At 38.6% G+C, this 16,017-nt stretch overlaps 1 protein-coding gene across 1 annotated transcript in view; it reads left to right on the top strand.

Annotated features, from left to right (window-relative positions):
• DDX10 (DEAD-box helicase 10) overlaps positions 1–16,017 on the top strand; it is a 252,096-nt gene that overhangs the window by 16,363 nt on the left and 219,716 nt on the right. Inside the window, exons 6-8 of the mRNA XM_081098779.1 lie at positions 866–1,055; positions 7,381–7,507; positions 14,118–14,280. Coding sequence (XP_080954905.1) covers positions 866–1,055; positions 7,381–7,507; positions 14,118–14,280 — 480 coding nt within the window. The remainder of the gene's footprint in view (positions 1–865; positions 1,056–7,380; positions 7,508–14,117; positions 14,281–16,017) is intronic.

Genomic DNA, 16,017 nt, shown 5'->3' with positions numbered 1-16,017 from the left:
GCGTCCCGTGTCCCCGTGCAGGAATAATGATCGCTGTGAGCCCCTCTAAGGGAAAGCCGCCCTTGCATTCCTGTCCCAATGCCAGACAGTCCAGTTTCTCCCCATATGTGCCTGGGTCCCCCAGAGTCTCACCCGGAACTGGAGTTCAGAGCAAGCAGGAGCTTGTATCTCCCTCCTGATTAAAAGAGCAGCACATCCAGGTGCCAGCATTTTCTGTTCCTCCGCACTTCCTACCAGTCTCAATGCACCTTCTTCACCTCTCTAGTTGTGGGACTTTCACTCTGCCAGCCTTCCCGCAGCTCTGGGTGGTAGTTGTTCTGCCATTTAGTTGTGGTATTGATGTGTTTGTGAGAGGCAGCAAGTATAGGAGCTTACCTATGCCGCCATCTTGGTTTTCCCAGCCTAATGTATATTTTAAATTCTAGAGGCTTGGTACATGAATTCATGTACCAGTGGGGTCCCTCTGCCTGGCTTGTGGGATTGGGCTGAAACTGGCTGTTCGACATCCCCTGAAGGGTCCCGGATTGTGAGAGGGTGCAGGCCAGGCCAAGGGACCCCACCTGTGCATGATCGGGCCGGGGAGGAGTGCAGGAGGTTGGCCAGCCAGGGAGGGACTGCGGGAGGGCTCCAGGGTGTGTCTGGCCTGTCTTGCTCAATCCTGATCGGCTGGACCCCAGCAGCAAGCTAACCTACCAGTCGGAGAATCTGCCCCCTCCTGATCAGTGCAGTCATAGTGAGTGATTGAGCGGCCATAGCATATGATTAGCATATTACACTTTGATTGGTTGAATGGATGACCAGACACTTAGCATATTAGACTTTTATTACATAGGATTGTAGTTCAACCTGCATTTTCTTTTTTTAGTTCTTGATGAAGCAGATAGAATCTTGGATATGGGCTTTGCTGATACCATGAATGCTATTATTGAGAATCTTCCCAAGAAACGTCAGACCTTACTTTTCTCAGCAACACAAACCAAATCTGTAAAGGACCTTGCACGCTTGAGTTTGAAAAACCCTGAGTATGTCTGGGTTCATGAAAAAGCAAAATACAGGTATGTGCTGTCTGAAACCATATTTGATGCAATCAAAACAAATGTTCTCTCTTTTTAGTTTAAGAATTTGACATTTCAAATTAATACTACTTTTCTAGGAAAGAAAATAAAATACCATTTTATGAGTTATTAGGTATGCAAGATATAGTAAATATATTAGTAAAAATTATTTAAATTCTCAATGCATCATTAAATGTGAGAATACTGCAGTGAAGATTTTCCAGATTGTGGTTTGGGAAACAAATATTTTCTCATAAGATGTTATCAGGTATTTATTCATCAACTATCCTTCATAAAATGTGGTGGGTGAGCCTGGGGGAGGAGGGATGCATTCCTCAATAGATAGTGAATTTTGAGTTAAAGTAAAACAGTATTCTTTAAGACTTCTCTGAACCTTTGATATTTTCATAGACATTCTGATTCTCCAAAGCAGTAGATGAATATAGTTTCCTGTATTTACCAAAGTTATTTGGGTATGGAATCCTTCTTTATAGCTGCATTAGGCAGGACTAATGTGCTGTGGAACACATAAAATGCATTAATATTTAGCAAAGTACCTTTATGTTTAAAATGTCTATTGTTTTGTCTTGTATTCACTAAAAACTGGACAGTTAAGGTGTGTATGTTTATGTGACAGTAGAAAGTGTAAAAGAGGGAGAGAGTGTGTATGGTATGTGTAAATGGTTGGGGGAAATATGCTTTATTTATTTATTTGATTTTTTTGTTAATCCTCACCGAGGATATTTTTCCATTGAATTTTAGGGAGAGTGGAAGAGAGAGGGAAAGACAGAGAGAAACATCAATGTGAATGAAACACATTGATTGGTTGCCTTCGACCAGGGCCAGGGCCTGAGTAGCCTGCAACTGAGGCACGTGCCCTTGACTAGAATCGAACCTTGGACCCTTTGGTCCGCAGGCCGACACTCTATCCACTGAGCCAAACTGGCTAGGGCGGGGAGAAATATCTTTTAAAGTGAATTTTGATGTTATGACATTTAGAAGGATGTATATGTTTGGTTTGAATCATTGTAGACTATGGACATATTTGACTTCCAGAAGTGCTTTCCTAGGAATATAAATTGAATGTGTTGAAGATCTCAATATGGATTCAACTCCACCATTATTTCTATTTTAACTTTCACTTATTGCTATTAAATGTTAGCCTAAAAGAAATAGATTAGGAAAATGAATTGGGTTATCTTCCTGGGACATCTTCAAATATAGGGAAAATGGCATTCAGTCCCATCTTGACCTAGCTCGGGTCCTCAAACTTTTAAACAGGGGGCCAGTCCACTGTCCCTCAGACCGTTGGAGGGCCGGACTATAGTTCAAAAAAAACTATGAACAAATTCCTATGCACACTGCACTATCTTATTTTGAAGTAAAAAAAACAAAACGGGAACAAATACAATATTTGTATTTGCATGTGGTCCGCGGGCCGTAGTTTGAGGACCCCTGACCTAGCTGATAGCTGTCTAGGATTAGAAAAAGCTTCAGAGGCAAGGCTCTGCACTCCCAGGTGATCCTAGTGGGTAAACTTAGGAGAATCTGAGTACTGGTGGCTTTGTTTATCAAGGATTCAGGAATGGAATAGCAAAAGGTACTTGAGGTATGGTTTCCTCCACGGCTTACTATTGAGTTGACATCGGTCTTGTAAAGTTGTGTTGAGGTTGCTGTTGAAATTCTTGGTACAATTAATTTTATAATCTAAAGACTGCCTAGGTCTTTTGGTTTTCTTCTTTTCGTTGTTTGCTTTCTGCCTGTTTTCAAAACATAATAGTGTCTTCTAGACACTGATTTATCAATCATTAGATGGTCTATAAAACCTTTTGTAATTTATGTTAGGTAAATTGTACAAATTATCCCTGTTCTCTGTTGCTATAGATAATAGTTGGTTGTTATCTGTAGTTTATAGAGATGGTTAGATAAAATTGAATCCAAAGACTGTATCCAAAGATGTTTATTTCATAAATGACTTATCAATTGATTTTTAGAGAACAAAGGGAAGAGAGAGAAAGAAACATCAATTTATTGTTCCACTTATTTATGTATTCATTGGCTGATTTTTGTATGTGTTGTATAAGTTAGAATCTATGATGAATTATGAAACATTTCAAATTTGAGATGGATATTCTGAGCTTATGGTATTTGGTGCATACAAATTTAGTATTTCATTATGAAGTGTTCCACTTTATCTTTACTAATACTTTTTGCCTTAAAGTCTAATTTGATATTAGTCTGCCTATAGTAACTTTTTTTTTGTTTAATATTTGCTTAGTAAATCTTTTTCTTTTACTTTCTACATTGTATATGCCCTTATTTTAGATTTGTCTTTGTAAGCAGCTTATGGTCCAATCCCTTTTTTTTTTTTATAATAAATTCTCTATTGTTGAAAGCATTACATATGTTTCTATTCTTATTTAATCTGGTGTGATAATTGCTTTTTAACTGGAGGATTGAATTTGTTTACATTTAACTTACCCCATTATTTAAGTCTCTTTACCCCTTTCCATTGTGCCTTCATTGTGAAGTATTTTTTAAAAATATATTTTTATTGATTTCAGAGAGTAAGGGAGAGGGAGAGAGAGATAGAAACATTTATGATGAGAGAGAATCATTTATCAGCTGCCTCCTGTACACCCCCTACTGGGGATTGAGCCTGACATCCCCGCATATGCCCTTGACTGGAATCGAACCTGGGACCCTTCAGGCCACAGGCCAACACTCTATCTACTGAGGCAAACCGGCTAGGGCCATTGTGAAGTATTTTAATTGCACTTACTTTAAGCCCCATAAAGCCATTATTATTACTGTTTTAAAATCAGTATTTATTTAGAGTTACCCAAATACTTATTTTTTTCTGGTGTTTTTTTGTTTTGTTTTGTTTTTAATTTATTGATTTTTAATTTATTGATTTAATTTAGAGAGAGAGAGAGAGAAAGAGAGGGGAAAAAAAGAGAAACATCAGTTTGTTGTTCTACTTGCATTCCTTGGTTAATTCTTGTATATACCCTGACTGGGGATCAAACGCACAACCTAGGTGTATTGGAACCATGCTCTAACCAACTGAGCTATATGGCCAGGACCTTTTCTGGTGTTTTTTATTTCTTATGCCATACTAAAAAAAATTTCTGTATAGTTTAAGTTTACTAGTGAAAAATTCTGTTTTGACTTTTCTGAAAATCTATTTCATTTTTGAAGGATATCATGGTAGGTGTTTTTCTTTCTTCACTTCAAAGATATCTTTCTATTGTACTCGAACTTCTATTTTTTTTTCTTCTAACTGTTAAAAGTAGCTGACAGTTCTCTTGTTCCTTTGAAGGTAGTTTGTGGTTTTTAAGATTTTCTTAAGTTCTTAGCAAAATCATGAATGATGTCTTTTTGTTGTATGAGATGTGGTAAGGACTTTTAGCTGGTCCTGGGCTATTCTGGTTTTTACGCTCTGGGGCTATTCTGTTTTTGTTTTGCCCTTAGTCCTGGAGTATAGCCCTGACTCAGAGGCCTAGCCTTTCTGTGGATCTCGAGGGAAAGACAGGGGAGTTTATCTTTCCATCCTTCCCCTTTGTAGGCTCTGAACTTCGTGGCACTGTGAGACTGCCAGGATATGTGCTCTGCTCTGAGCTTCCCTGTTACCTGTGGCTTGTTTTCACTCATTTTGCCTTGTGTGTGCTGAGTTTAGGAGTTGACATATGTGGGAAAATTATATGAAGAATTTCAGATTTGGTTTTTCATGGTTCATCCTTTAGGATCTTGAACTGACATGTTTAGGCCTAAGTCTAGTTTGTCTCTCATCTCTCTTGTAAATCAGCAGATGCTTTGTGTGAAAAGTGGAGATTAATATGGGGCTTGCACAGAGCATTTCTAGGTCTCCTTTAGCACCTCCTTGCTGCCTTGGTTGCTCTCTGATGCCTACAGTATTTTTTGTTTTATATTTAATCTGGCTTTTATAGATAGTGCTCTAAAACAAAGGATCAATCTGATACAAACAGCTTCTTATGACAGGAATGAGAACTTTGTAACCTTATAATTTTAGTAGTCAGTGATGATGATTGCCTGGATTCATTGTTTCATTAGGATGTGCAAAATTATGATATTCTGATTCTATTATTTTTTTAATTGAGATTAGAATACCAGAATATATGCTTCATTCTTGTTACTTAACAGTTTTTATACTAAAGAGTTGCTTCCCTAATATTTTCCAGAGGTGAGCAGTTTTTTAAAAAAATTAAAATGAACTCATTGACTTAATGACATTTAAGATGAATTAATTATTTAGTGATATTAACCTATACATTTAAACTTACTTTATTATTTATCCTTCAATAAAAATTAATACTGTGTTTTTAATACACAAATTATCTTACATCATTCCAAACTTGGTTAATAGGAGGTTCTTTAAATTGTTACCTGGATCCTTTAGACACAGCCCAGTAGTTTTGGGCTTCCTTGCTTCTGGTGTTCTCGGTTCACCTTATGTTTCCATCCCATGTAAAATTCCTTTGGCAGGATATTGTGTTTAGAGACCATAGTCTAGGTGCTATGAGATGGTCACTGTGTTCAGGTTTTTCAGTGGACAGGCTTATTTTATTGTTTTGAAGAGAAACATGTCATGAGTTCATACTGATACTTAAAAAGCAAATTTAAGCCTTTTATTTTTGCAGTCTCTTTGATTTTCATATATGTATTCTTTTCTTATGCCAGACATCTTCTTTCCTTATGTCTTTTACTTATTTGTTCTATTTATTAGGTACTATATCTAAAGTTTCAGGATAAAGCAATAATATTGCTAACAACATGATTGTTTAAGAAAATTAAGATTCCTTTGCATTTTTTCCCTTAAATATCCCAGTAAGTGTAACAACAATTCAAATTTCTTTGAAATTCCTTTGTCATTAAGCTATCAACTTGCTATATCTTTAGGATTAATTGTTTTTTAAATTAAATTCGGTTCTGTATATCCCCCTGCGATAACCAATTTTTAGGTTTTGGTTTGTCTGCCTCTTCTTTTTTCTTTTTTAAATTTTAAATATGTTTTTATTGCCCCTCCCTTTTTTTTAGAGAGAGAAAGGGAGGGAGAGGAGTAGACATAGAAACATTTATGAAAGAAACATCAATTGGCTGCCTCCTGCACGCTCCCCTGTTGGTGATTGAGCCTGCAACCTGGGCATGTAGGTTGAACTGGTGATCTCTTGGTTCATGGGTCGATGCTTAACCACAGAGCCACACCTGCTGGGCATCTGCCTCTTTTTTAAAGTTATAAGCAGACACAGGGATGCCTGTGTACATGAATGTGTGTGTGTGTATTTTGTACAGCCCAAGCCAGATAATATGTGGATAGATTATTTATTCCTTTTTTACAGCTGCAAGATACTTAATTGTGTGGGCACACAGTAGTTCATTCCACAAGTTTTCTATTAATGTGGATTGATTTTCATTTTTTGCTTTATAAATAATACCATATCTTTTTGTATGTTTATCAGTAGTCTTTTTTAAAAAATATATATTTTATTGATTTTTTACAGAGAGGAAGGGAGAGGGATAGAGAGTTAGAAACATCGATGAGAGAGAAACATCAATCAGCTGCCTCCTGCAACCAACCCCCTCAACCCCGCCCCCCCCCCCCCCCCCCCGGATGTGCCCGCAACGAAAGTACATGCCCTTGACCAGAATCGAACCTGGGACCCTTCAGTCCGCAGGCCGATGCTCTATCCACTGAGCCAAACCTGTCAGGGCTATCAATAGTCTTATTAGTTCAAAGAGTAAATATATGTATATGTCTTTTCAGTATTTTATTATGAGAAATTTCAAACATGTAGCACAATTGAAAAATTTTACAGTGAACACCTTATGCCTGCTACCTAATGGTAGTGGCATTCATTTAGTGTCCGTTTATCCAGTTCATTTAACTATACACCCACATATTTTTGATGCATTTCAAAGTAAATTGAAGCCATCTGTTCACTTCCTTTAGGTATTGAAGTGCACATATCACTAAGTAGAATTCAATATATAAGTTTTTTATCTTGATGTAATTTTTACATACAGTGAACAAATTAAGAGTACGTTAGCTGGGTTTTGATAAACATGTATATCTATGTAACCCAAGTTCCTATTAAGATGTGGAAGTTTACCATCAGCTCAGCAAGTTCCTTCAGTGAAAGAAAGAGAGAGAGAGAGAGAAAGAGAGAGCGCGAGCGAGAGAGACAGAGAGAAATACCCAAGAGGCATGCAACTGTAATGTTTGAGTTCTTCGTTTTCTGGTCTGGTTTTCAAAATTACTAACATGGCATGTTTTTAATGTTTTTCCTCCTTTTATTTCCATAAGCACCCCTGCCACTTTGGAGCAGAACTACATAGTTTGTCAGCTGCAGCAAAAAATAAGTGTACTCTATTCCTTCTTGAAAAGCCATCTGAAGAAGAAAAGTATTGTATTTTTCTCCAGTTGTAAAGAGGTACTGAATGTTTATTTTTCATAAGTTATTTGTGTTGGATCATCTCTTTTAAAATACCAAATTTCAGTTAGACAAATAGCACTTTCTTTTCTCTTCTAGTAAATAGAGTGCTAGATGTGGTGAGGGATCCATAGATAGAGAATCCTGTGTCTTTGTTTTAAAAAGGAACTTGTGGATGAAACTATAAGCTCTGTAAGGGAAGAAACTGTCTCTTGTACTGAAGTATTGTTAGTACCTAGCACACTACTTAGAACATAATACTGATAGAATGAACAATGGAATGACTAGACTAACCAGAAGTCTTTATAATCTGAGACTCACATACGCTCCATGAAGACTGAATTGAATATGTCATTTATTTTCATGTTTCCATATCTTTGTTCATGCTGATCTTTGGAATGCCCTCCCTGCATCCCTTCATCCCAATTCTGGGGAAATATTTAGCATCCTTTATGGCTAACAAGCTCAAATGTTATACTTGGAAGTCCTTTTCTGACACTCCAGACTCCCTTGTTACAGTCAACTCCCTCTCCTACCCTCTGTAGTGTTTATATCTTTATTTAGTTATAAACATTTCTTCAACACTAGCCTTGTACTACAATTAAGGGATTCAGTAATTGTATAAGAAAACTGGGTTCCTTCCCTTACAGAGAAGAGACCCTGGTTGACTTTTGCCACTTTTTCACACTCCCTGATGACTTAGTTGTTGGCATAGAGTAGATTGATTCTAGATTTATAACTTTTGGAATAGCTTAGCCTGGTAAATATGAGGATGAATCTCCCTTTATCTTATGAGGAAGATAAGTAGTGGTTGCTCATTTTACCATGTAAAGAATGACTTTGCAGTTTTATTTTAGGACCTACTTCAGATTTTTAGAACTTTACATCTCTGAAAGAAGGGATGTTTTTGCTATGTATATATAAGAAAATAAATTTAGAGTTTATATTTAAAATTTTACTCCATAACACTCTGCTTTCCCTTTCATCACAGTGGATGAAGTATCTATGACTAATCCTCTACTGGTGCTCCCTATCCTCTCTCTGCACAAGGCTTTTATTACTGCAGATGTCCTCTGTCCTATGTTTTCTTGTCTCCTTGTTCGTCTTGAATATTGCCCAGATTAAGAATAAAATACAAAGCTCATATCCCTTTACAATTACTGCCTCTATTTTCTGCTCTTCTTCACAGCAATCTCTTTTAACGATTTATCTCTCCACTCAGCATCACTGTCTCATCTCCTCTTCTCTCCTCAGTCCTCCAGAGTTGGCCCCTTTAAAAGGCACAGCCTACCAAAGTGGGTGGCCAGTCATTAGTCTTTACTTATTTGACCTCTTAGAAGCATAGTAATACAGTTGAGCATTCTCTCCTTCTTGAAACACTTCTTTAGACTTCTGTGACTCCACACTAACATGTTTTCCCCTTGCCTCTGACTGCTCTGTTAACCTTCCTTGCTGGCTCTCTTTTGCCTTCCACTGCAGGTTAAAGTGCTTCCAATCTCTGTCCTCTACCCTTCCCTGCTGCTTTTCCATCTATACTCTTTCTAGGTAACCTCTTCAATTCCATGCTTTAAATACCATCAGTATTCTGGCAGCTGCCAAATCCACATCTCAAACTTGATTACTAGGTATTTCCAATTGCATGTCTAAAGGGCATCTCAAATTTAACATAGGAAAAACAATTTAAAATTTTCTTTCTCTAAGGTTTGCTTTCTCATCTCAATACATCACTTGTTTTTTTCCCCCTTTTTATTATATTTATTCAGGTGATACTGGTTAACAAAATTATATAGGTTTTAGATGCACAATTTTAAAACACATCATTTGTACATTGTGTTTTGTGTTCACCACCCTAAGTCAAGTCTCTGTCCATCACCATTTTCCTCCAATACCTTCCTTTACCTCCTCCAAACACACCCTGAATTCTTAATTTTTGTCCGTCTATCCATATTCAGTCTATTGATAACTCTCATTAGCGCTGCCATTCTCACCACCCCTCATGCTGCACTTTACTCTGAACCTGTTTGGTCTCTCCATTTCTTTACTCTCTTTCCTATAGTTATTCCACACTATAGCAATGATGATCTTTGGAAAATGGAAACTGGAATATGTCACTGCCTTGCTGCAAACCTTCTAAGAATTTTTCTATAAATTTTAGAATTAAATATAAATTCCTTACTTAGAACCTATATGGCTTTATTCTATACCAGTGGCCCGGTGTATGAAATTTGTGCACATTAAAAGGGAATTAATTAGAGGAAATATTTTAATATTGCTATTTGCCCTTTATAATAGAAGTGTCAGAGATGAAAGAAAATGAGTAAAATGTATATGAAAATCTTCCTCCTGTCAGAGTCTGGGACACGCCGTGGGACCCAGGGTCAGGTCCCCGCCCACCCATGTGCACCTTGAAATCGTGTGAGACCCAGACCCGGCTGGCCCCAACCCCGTCAAGCCCTTCTGGGTGGGGGGCACAGCCTGAGGTCCACTGGCCCTTCGCCAAGGCAGGGGTGTGGCCTGAGGTCTCCCAGCCCAGAGCAGGGGATGTGGCCTCAGGTCCCCTGGCCTGGGGCTGGGGGCGCAGCTTCAGGTCCCCTGTCAAGCCCCACCCGGCGGGGGGCACAGCCTCAGGTCCCTGCTCATCGCTCGTTGTGGGAACCCTGCCTCCGCTGTGGGCGCAGCCATCTTGTGATGGTGTAATGGAGTGAGGGTCAATTTGCATATTACCTCTTTATTATATAGGATATGTCCTCCACCTCAGCGAGTTTTTTCAATAGTGGGAATTCAAGGTCAGTCTTGATTTGAGAGAGACAGATTGCAGAAAGTTTTCATGATCTCAATTTATACCTCAATTTCCATATGTACTTCTCTCAGATTGACTTGCCTGTGGGGGCCTCTGTGGTCTGCAGGTTCTCATTTCCCATTTCCTTTTCATGGTTGTTCTTTTTTTTACTTATTTTTTATTATATACATTTTTTATTGATTTCAGAGAGGAAGGGAGAGGGTGAGAGAAACATCAATGATGAGAGAGAATCATTGATTGGCTGCCTCCTGGACACCTCCCTACTGGGGATCAAGCCCGCAACCCAGGCATGTGCCCTTGACCGGAATCAAATCCAGGACCTTTAAGTCCGCTGGCCAATGCTCTCTCCACTGAGCCAAACCCGATAGGGCCATGGTAGTTCTTTTAAAAACTTTACAAAAGAAAGGCTTATGTCCTTCTATCCTTAATCTTATTGATTCATTGTCTCATGGTCAGAGAGCCTTTTTGGCACCAGGGTAGCTACTCAGAAAGTCAGTGACTCTAATAAGGTAACAGGTCATTTCAAAGTTCAGGTGGTTTCCCATTCTTTATTTTGAACAAAATTTGAAGGGAGACTTAAATGGAGTTATTAGGTGCTAGATTACTATAAATTTTATCTGTCATGATTTTGCAAATTTTTTACCTTTATATTGAATTTATTAGAGTGATATCTACATGTATAAAAAGCTTATATGCTAAGTGTCCCTCCAACTGTCTGACCGGTCACTATGATGTGCACTGACCACCAGGGGGCAGATGCTCAACGCAGGAGCTGCCGTGACGCACACTAGCCATTTACAAAGAAACGGCAGCACAAACCTGGTGCAGACAAAGCAACACTCGGCTTCCCCCAAGTGGGACACAGGCCCCGCCATCATCCCAGAGCGACAGCCCACCAAATTGCAGCCAACACTGCCAAGACCCTATGGCACTAAATGCGGCCCACAGCCCAGCCTGGAAACAGTCACTATGGGCACCGGGTAATGATGTCACGTAGCAATGCCTGACTTCTTCTCCCTAGCAACTACTAGCCTCCTTGCAGTTTCTTCAGCCCAGGAACATGACTTGCTTTATAGCCAGGTGCAAACATTTTACACTTTAACCCAGGGGTGGGCAAACTTTTTGACTCGAGGGCCACAATGGGTTCTTAAGCTGGACCGGAGGGCCGGAACAAAAGCATGGATGGAGTGTTTGTGTGAACTAATATAAATTCAAAGTAAACATCATTACATAAAAGGGTACGGTCTTTTTTTTCAATAGTTTTATTCATTTCAAACGGGCCGGATCCGGCCCGCGGGCCGTAGTTTGCCCACGGCTGCTTTAACCAAATGTCTGTGAAGCGTTTTCCCGTGCCTCATCTCATTTGATCCTAACAGAAGTCCTGGAGTAGGTAGATAGGAGACTCGGTAGAATCCTATTTTCTTTTCTTTTCATTAGCCGGAAAACACATTTAGAAAGCTTAGAAACTTCGCCCAACTGAAAAGAAGTAAGAAATGGTGGAACTTGAAAATGACTTCAGGTTTTCTCACTGCGCAGAATATAGTCAAACACTGCTACAGTTAAATATTTTACCCTTTGTTCTCCCTGCGTGATCTACAATAATAATCTGCTTTGTGTTGATATTTACTGCTGTGTTGCTGACAATTACCTGAAAGAGAAGTTGGGGTGCTTCACTGGGCTGGAAAAAGTTTAGCTACATCAGAAAGCAGGTCTAATTAAACAAGTTTATTCTATACAGTGGGGCCTTGACTTACGAGTGTCCCGACTAACGAGTTTTTCGAGATATGAGCTCTCGGCCGATATTTTGCTTTGAGTTGCAAGCTAAAATTTGGGTTATGAGCCGGCTTCAGTTACCCCACCGCTAGTTGGCGCAGTGAACGTCACAGTGAACGCCACAACATCAGCCCAGCATCACGTGTCTCACTTGTTCACTGTTGATGTGACATACGAGTAATTTGAGTTATGAGCTCCATCACGGAACGAATTAAACTCGTAAGTCAAGCCCCCACTGTATATACAAAAGGCTAAGTTGATTAGCGCATGCGCGATGCATGTAAAGCTCTTGCTGGCGCCAATCGCATGCATGTGTTTTGATCTGTCATTGTCAGTCATGAATTTGGTTGACACCTCTATTATAGAGAAAGGACGAGTAGCAATATTAAAATATTTCTTCTAATTAATTTCCTTTCAGTGTGCATGAATCCGAGCACTGGGCCACTAGCTGGTTAATAAAATTATATAGATTTCAGGAGTACAATTGTTTCATACGTAATCTGCATATTTATTGTATTCACCATCCAAAGTCAAGTCTCCTTTCAGATTTTTATAAGAGTTCAGAGAGTTAAAGTTCATTTCAGTCCATTTCCTATATTTTTGTGATAAGATTTTCTTAGTACCTACATTATAAAGAGAAAATAGAAATTAAGTGATGCTGTACTCTACCTGCATCTAGCAATCAATAGTATTCACTTATGAATACATAAGATAAAGACAAGTAGTAAAACTATAACAATCAGCTCTATTTAGTCCCATAAATTAAGAGACGTAATAACATCTACTGTTGTATGTCCAACATCTTACAACAATAAATTTTTTTTATGTCTAACAGTTTTTAAAAATCAAATTCTAGCATTTCTTGTTTTGGTCATTTCTGTACTAATAATGATTATAGTAATAGTTTATTTAATCCAGAAAGAAAAATTTTAATACATCTTTATGGCCACAGGAAATTTTAAATGTTAAAACTGATATACATAGATTGGTTGTAGAAAATAATAAATTTTGATAAAGTCTTCAAAAGACTTTCAGGCATAAAGCTGTAAAGATAAAATTCTGTGGAGTCAAGAAATAAGAGTTCACGGAGGAAAAGAAATGATGTAAAATTTCTTTTTGTTAAACAAGTTTCTTCACATTGTGTTTTTAATCTTTTATTTATTTATTTATTTATTTATTTATTATTATTTTTTTTTGCATTTCAGGCTTTTATTATATAAGACTAGAGGCTCAGTGCACAAAATTCAAGCACTGGTAGGGTCCCTAGTGGTTGCGGCCTGGTACTCCCTCCCTTCCCCCAGTCGCCTGCTGCCCCATAATCTTTTATTTTTTTAAGACTTAATTTTTTTTAGAGCTGTTTTGGTTTGCAGCAAAATTGAGGGGCTGTCTCTCACAATGCATACTCTCAATATTATGTTTTAAAATATATTTTTTGTTTATTTCAGATATAACGGGAGAGGGAGAGAGAGATAGAAACATCAATGATGAGAGAGAATCATTGATTGGCTGCCTCCTGCATGGCCCCCACTGGGGATCAAGTCTGAAACCCAGGCATATGCCCTGATTGGGAATTGAACTGTGACCTCCTGGTCCATAGGTTGATGCTCAACCAGTGAGCCACATCGGCCAGGCGTCTCTTCATTATTTTGACATATGTTAAAAATAATTGATAGTGGGTATCAAATTGCTCTGCTATTTAGAATCTATTGGGTACATTTATAAGAAGTTTTAAGTATTTACTTAAAAATATTAATATTTACAATATATCAGAAATTACGTTCTTTGCAACCAATTAAATTTGCAAAAATATAAGCTATAAACTTTAAAAGGTAAGGGGAGCACCCCCCCCCCCCCAGAATTGTTTTAGGGAATAACGTGAGGAAAAATGCTTTAACACCGTAACTCTACTACATATCCCTTTCTCTGCTCTCTATATATTTAATCGTGTTCCTTAATACATTTTTGCTGTTCCTTTTGTGAACTTACTTTGCTGCTGCTATCCAGATGTATTAAACTCATTTTTCTGTTAATGCCTAGGTTCAGTATCTGTTTCGAGTGTTTTGCCGGCTACGTCCTGGTATATCTATCCTTGCTCTGCATGGTCGACAGCAGCAGATGAGAAGAATGGAAGTCTATAATGAATTTGTTCGCAAGAGAGCTGCAGTACTGTTTGCTACTGATATTGCAGCCAGGGGACTGGGTAAGAAGGCTTTGGAGAAAAGATTCTATGATCATGGGAAATATGATTTACTTATAAATGCGTAGATTCTGGGTATTCAAATAGTTTGATTCAAATAATTGGGCTGTCTTATAAGAGAAAAACAAGTGAATTGGTAACTAAGATAATTAGCATGAAGAATATACATCAGTGAAGATTTTTTGTAATATTTCATCTTTGTGCTCTTACTGTTTTATGATAATAGCGATAGCATAAAATCCTGAGGAGCCTACAAAATCAAAGAATGAAAGTTTTAAAGATATTAAAAAATTGTCCTGTTTTTTGAAACTGAAAACTTAATAAATATTACAACTTATTTAACAAGGAAAATCAGTAAAGTCCATCTTTTCAGCAAGCTTTATAGTTTTTATTTTAAAATCATATTTAATACTAGTGGCCTGGTGCACAAAATTGGTGCGGGGGAGGGGGGTGTCTCTCAGCCCAGCCTGCACCCTCTCCAATCTGGGACCCCTCGAGGGATGTCCGACTGCCGGTTTAGGCCCGATCCCTGTGGGCCTAAACCGGTAGTCAGACATCCCTCTCGCAATCTGGGACTGCTGGCTCCTAACACTTGCCTGCCTGCCTGATTGCCCCTAACCACTCTGCCTGCTGGCCTGCTCACCCCCAACTGCCCCCTTCCCCCCCCCCCCCCCCTTGCAGGCCTGCTCACCTCCAACTGCCCCCCCCCCCCCCCCCCGCTGGCCTGATCACCCACAACTGCCCTCCCCTCTTGGCCCCTCACCGCCTCTACCTCGGCCCCGCCACCATGGCTTTGTCCAGAAGGTCTCCTGGAAGGTCTCCCAGTCTATTTAGCATATTACCCTTTTATTAGTATAGATTTGTATAGATTAGTATAGATTTATTAGTATAGATTTGTAAACCTTCAAAAAGCTACTGTGGTATACATTGGTAGCTTTGTGAAGGTTGAATGAGGTATGGAAATAATTATGGGAAAACTAGAGATGAGAATAAATGAGATGAGAATAAATAGGTGGTAATTTGAATTCTTGAATCACTTTGTTTTGCTGTGTTAATTATTATGGCAAATTTTAAACATACAAAGAGAATAGGTCTACTATACGGTCATATACTACCCACTTTTCTTTTTTTTTAAAAATATATTTTATTGATTTTTTACAGAGAGGAAGGGAGAGAGAGAGTTAGAAACATCGATGGGAGAGAAACACCGATCAGCCGCCTCCTGCACATCTCCCACTGGGGATGTGCCCGCAACCCAGGTACATGCCCTTGACCGGAATCGAACCTGGGACCCCTCAGTCCGCAGGCCGATGCTCTATCCACTGAGCCAAACCGGTTTCGGCATATACTACCCACTTTAAGTAACTGTCTTTCTCATGATTCCTTTTCCTCCTGTCTCTTTTTTTCTCTTGGAGTACTTGAAAGGATAGCTCAAGACATCATATTAGTTTATCCCCGTGTAACGAGGTAGTTAGATAAGTATCTGTGTTTTTAAAGCTCTCTAGGCTATGTTGTTATATCACGACTTGGTAAAATGAGCATTTTGCATTTGCATTGTTTTGACTGTAGTGTGGTCAGGGAAGTAGCGTAGTATGATTGTCTTCTTTTTGTGCTTTCATTTGTGTTTTTCTTTGAATTAGTAATTAAAATTTGCTTAGTTTTGTTTCCCAGTTCTAATGTTTCTCAAACGTTCCAATAGATGTCACATGCCTAATTGTCTAGCAGTTCAAAAACAGTCTG

This window comes from Myotis nattereri (genome assembly GCF_964212035.1).
Source record: "Myotis nattereri genome assembly, chromosome: 9".
NCBI lineage: Eukaryota > Metazoa > Chordata > Mammalia > Chiroptera > Vespertilionidae > Myotis > Myotis nattereri.
Note: the sequence above shows the minus strand (reverse complement) of the source record. Positions and strands in the feature narration are given on the sequence as shown.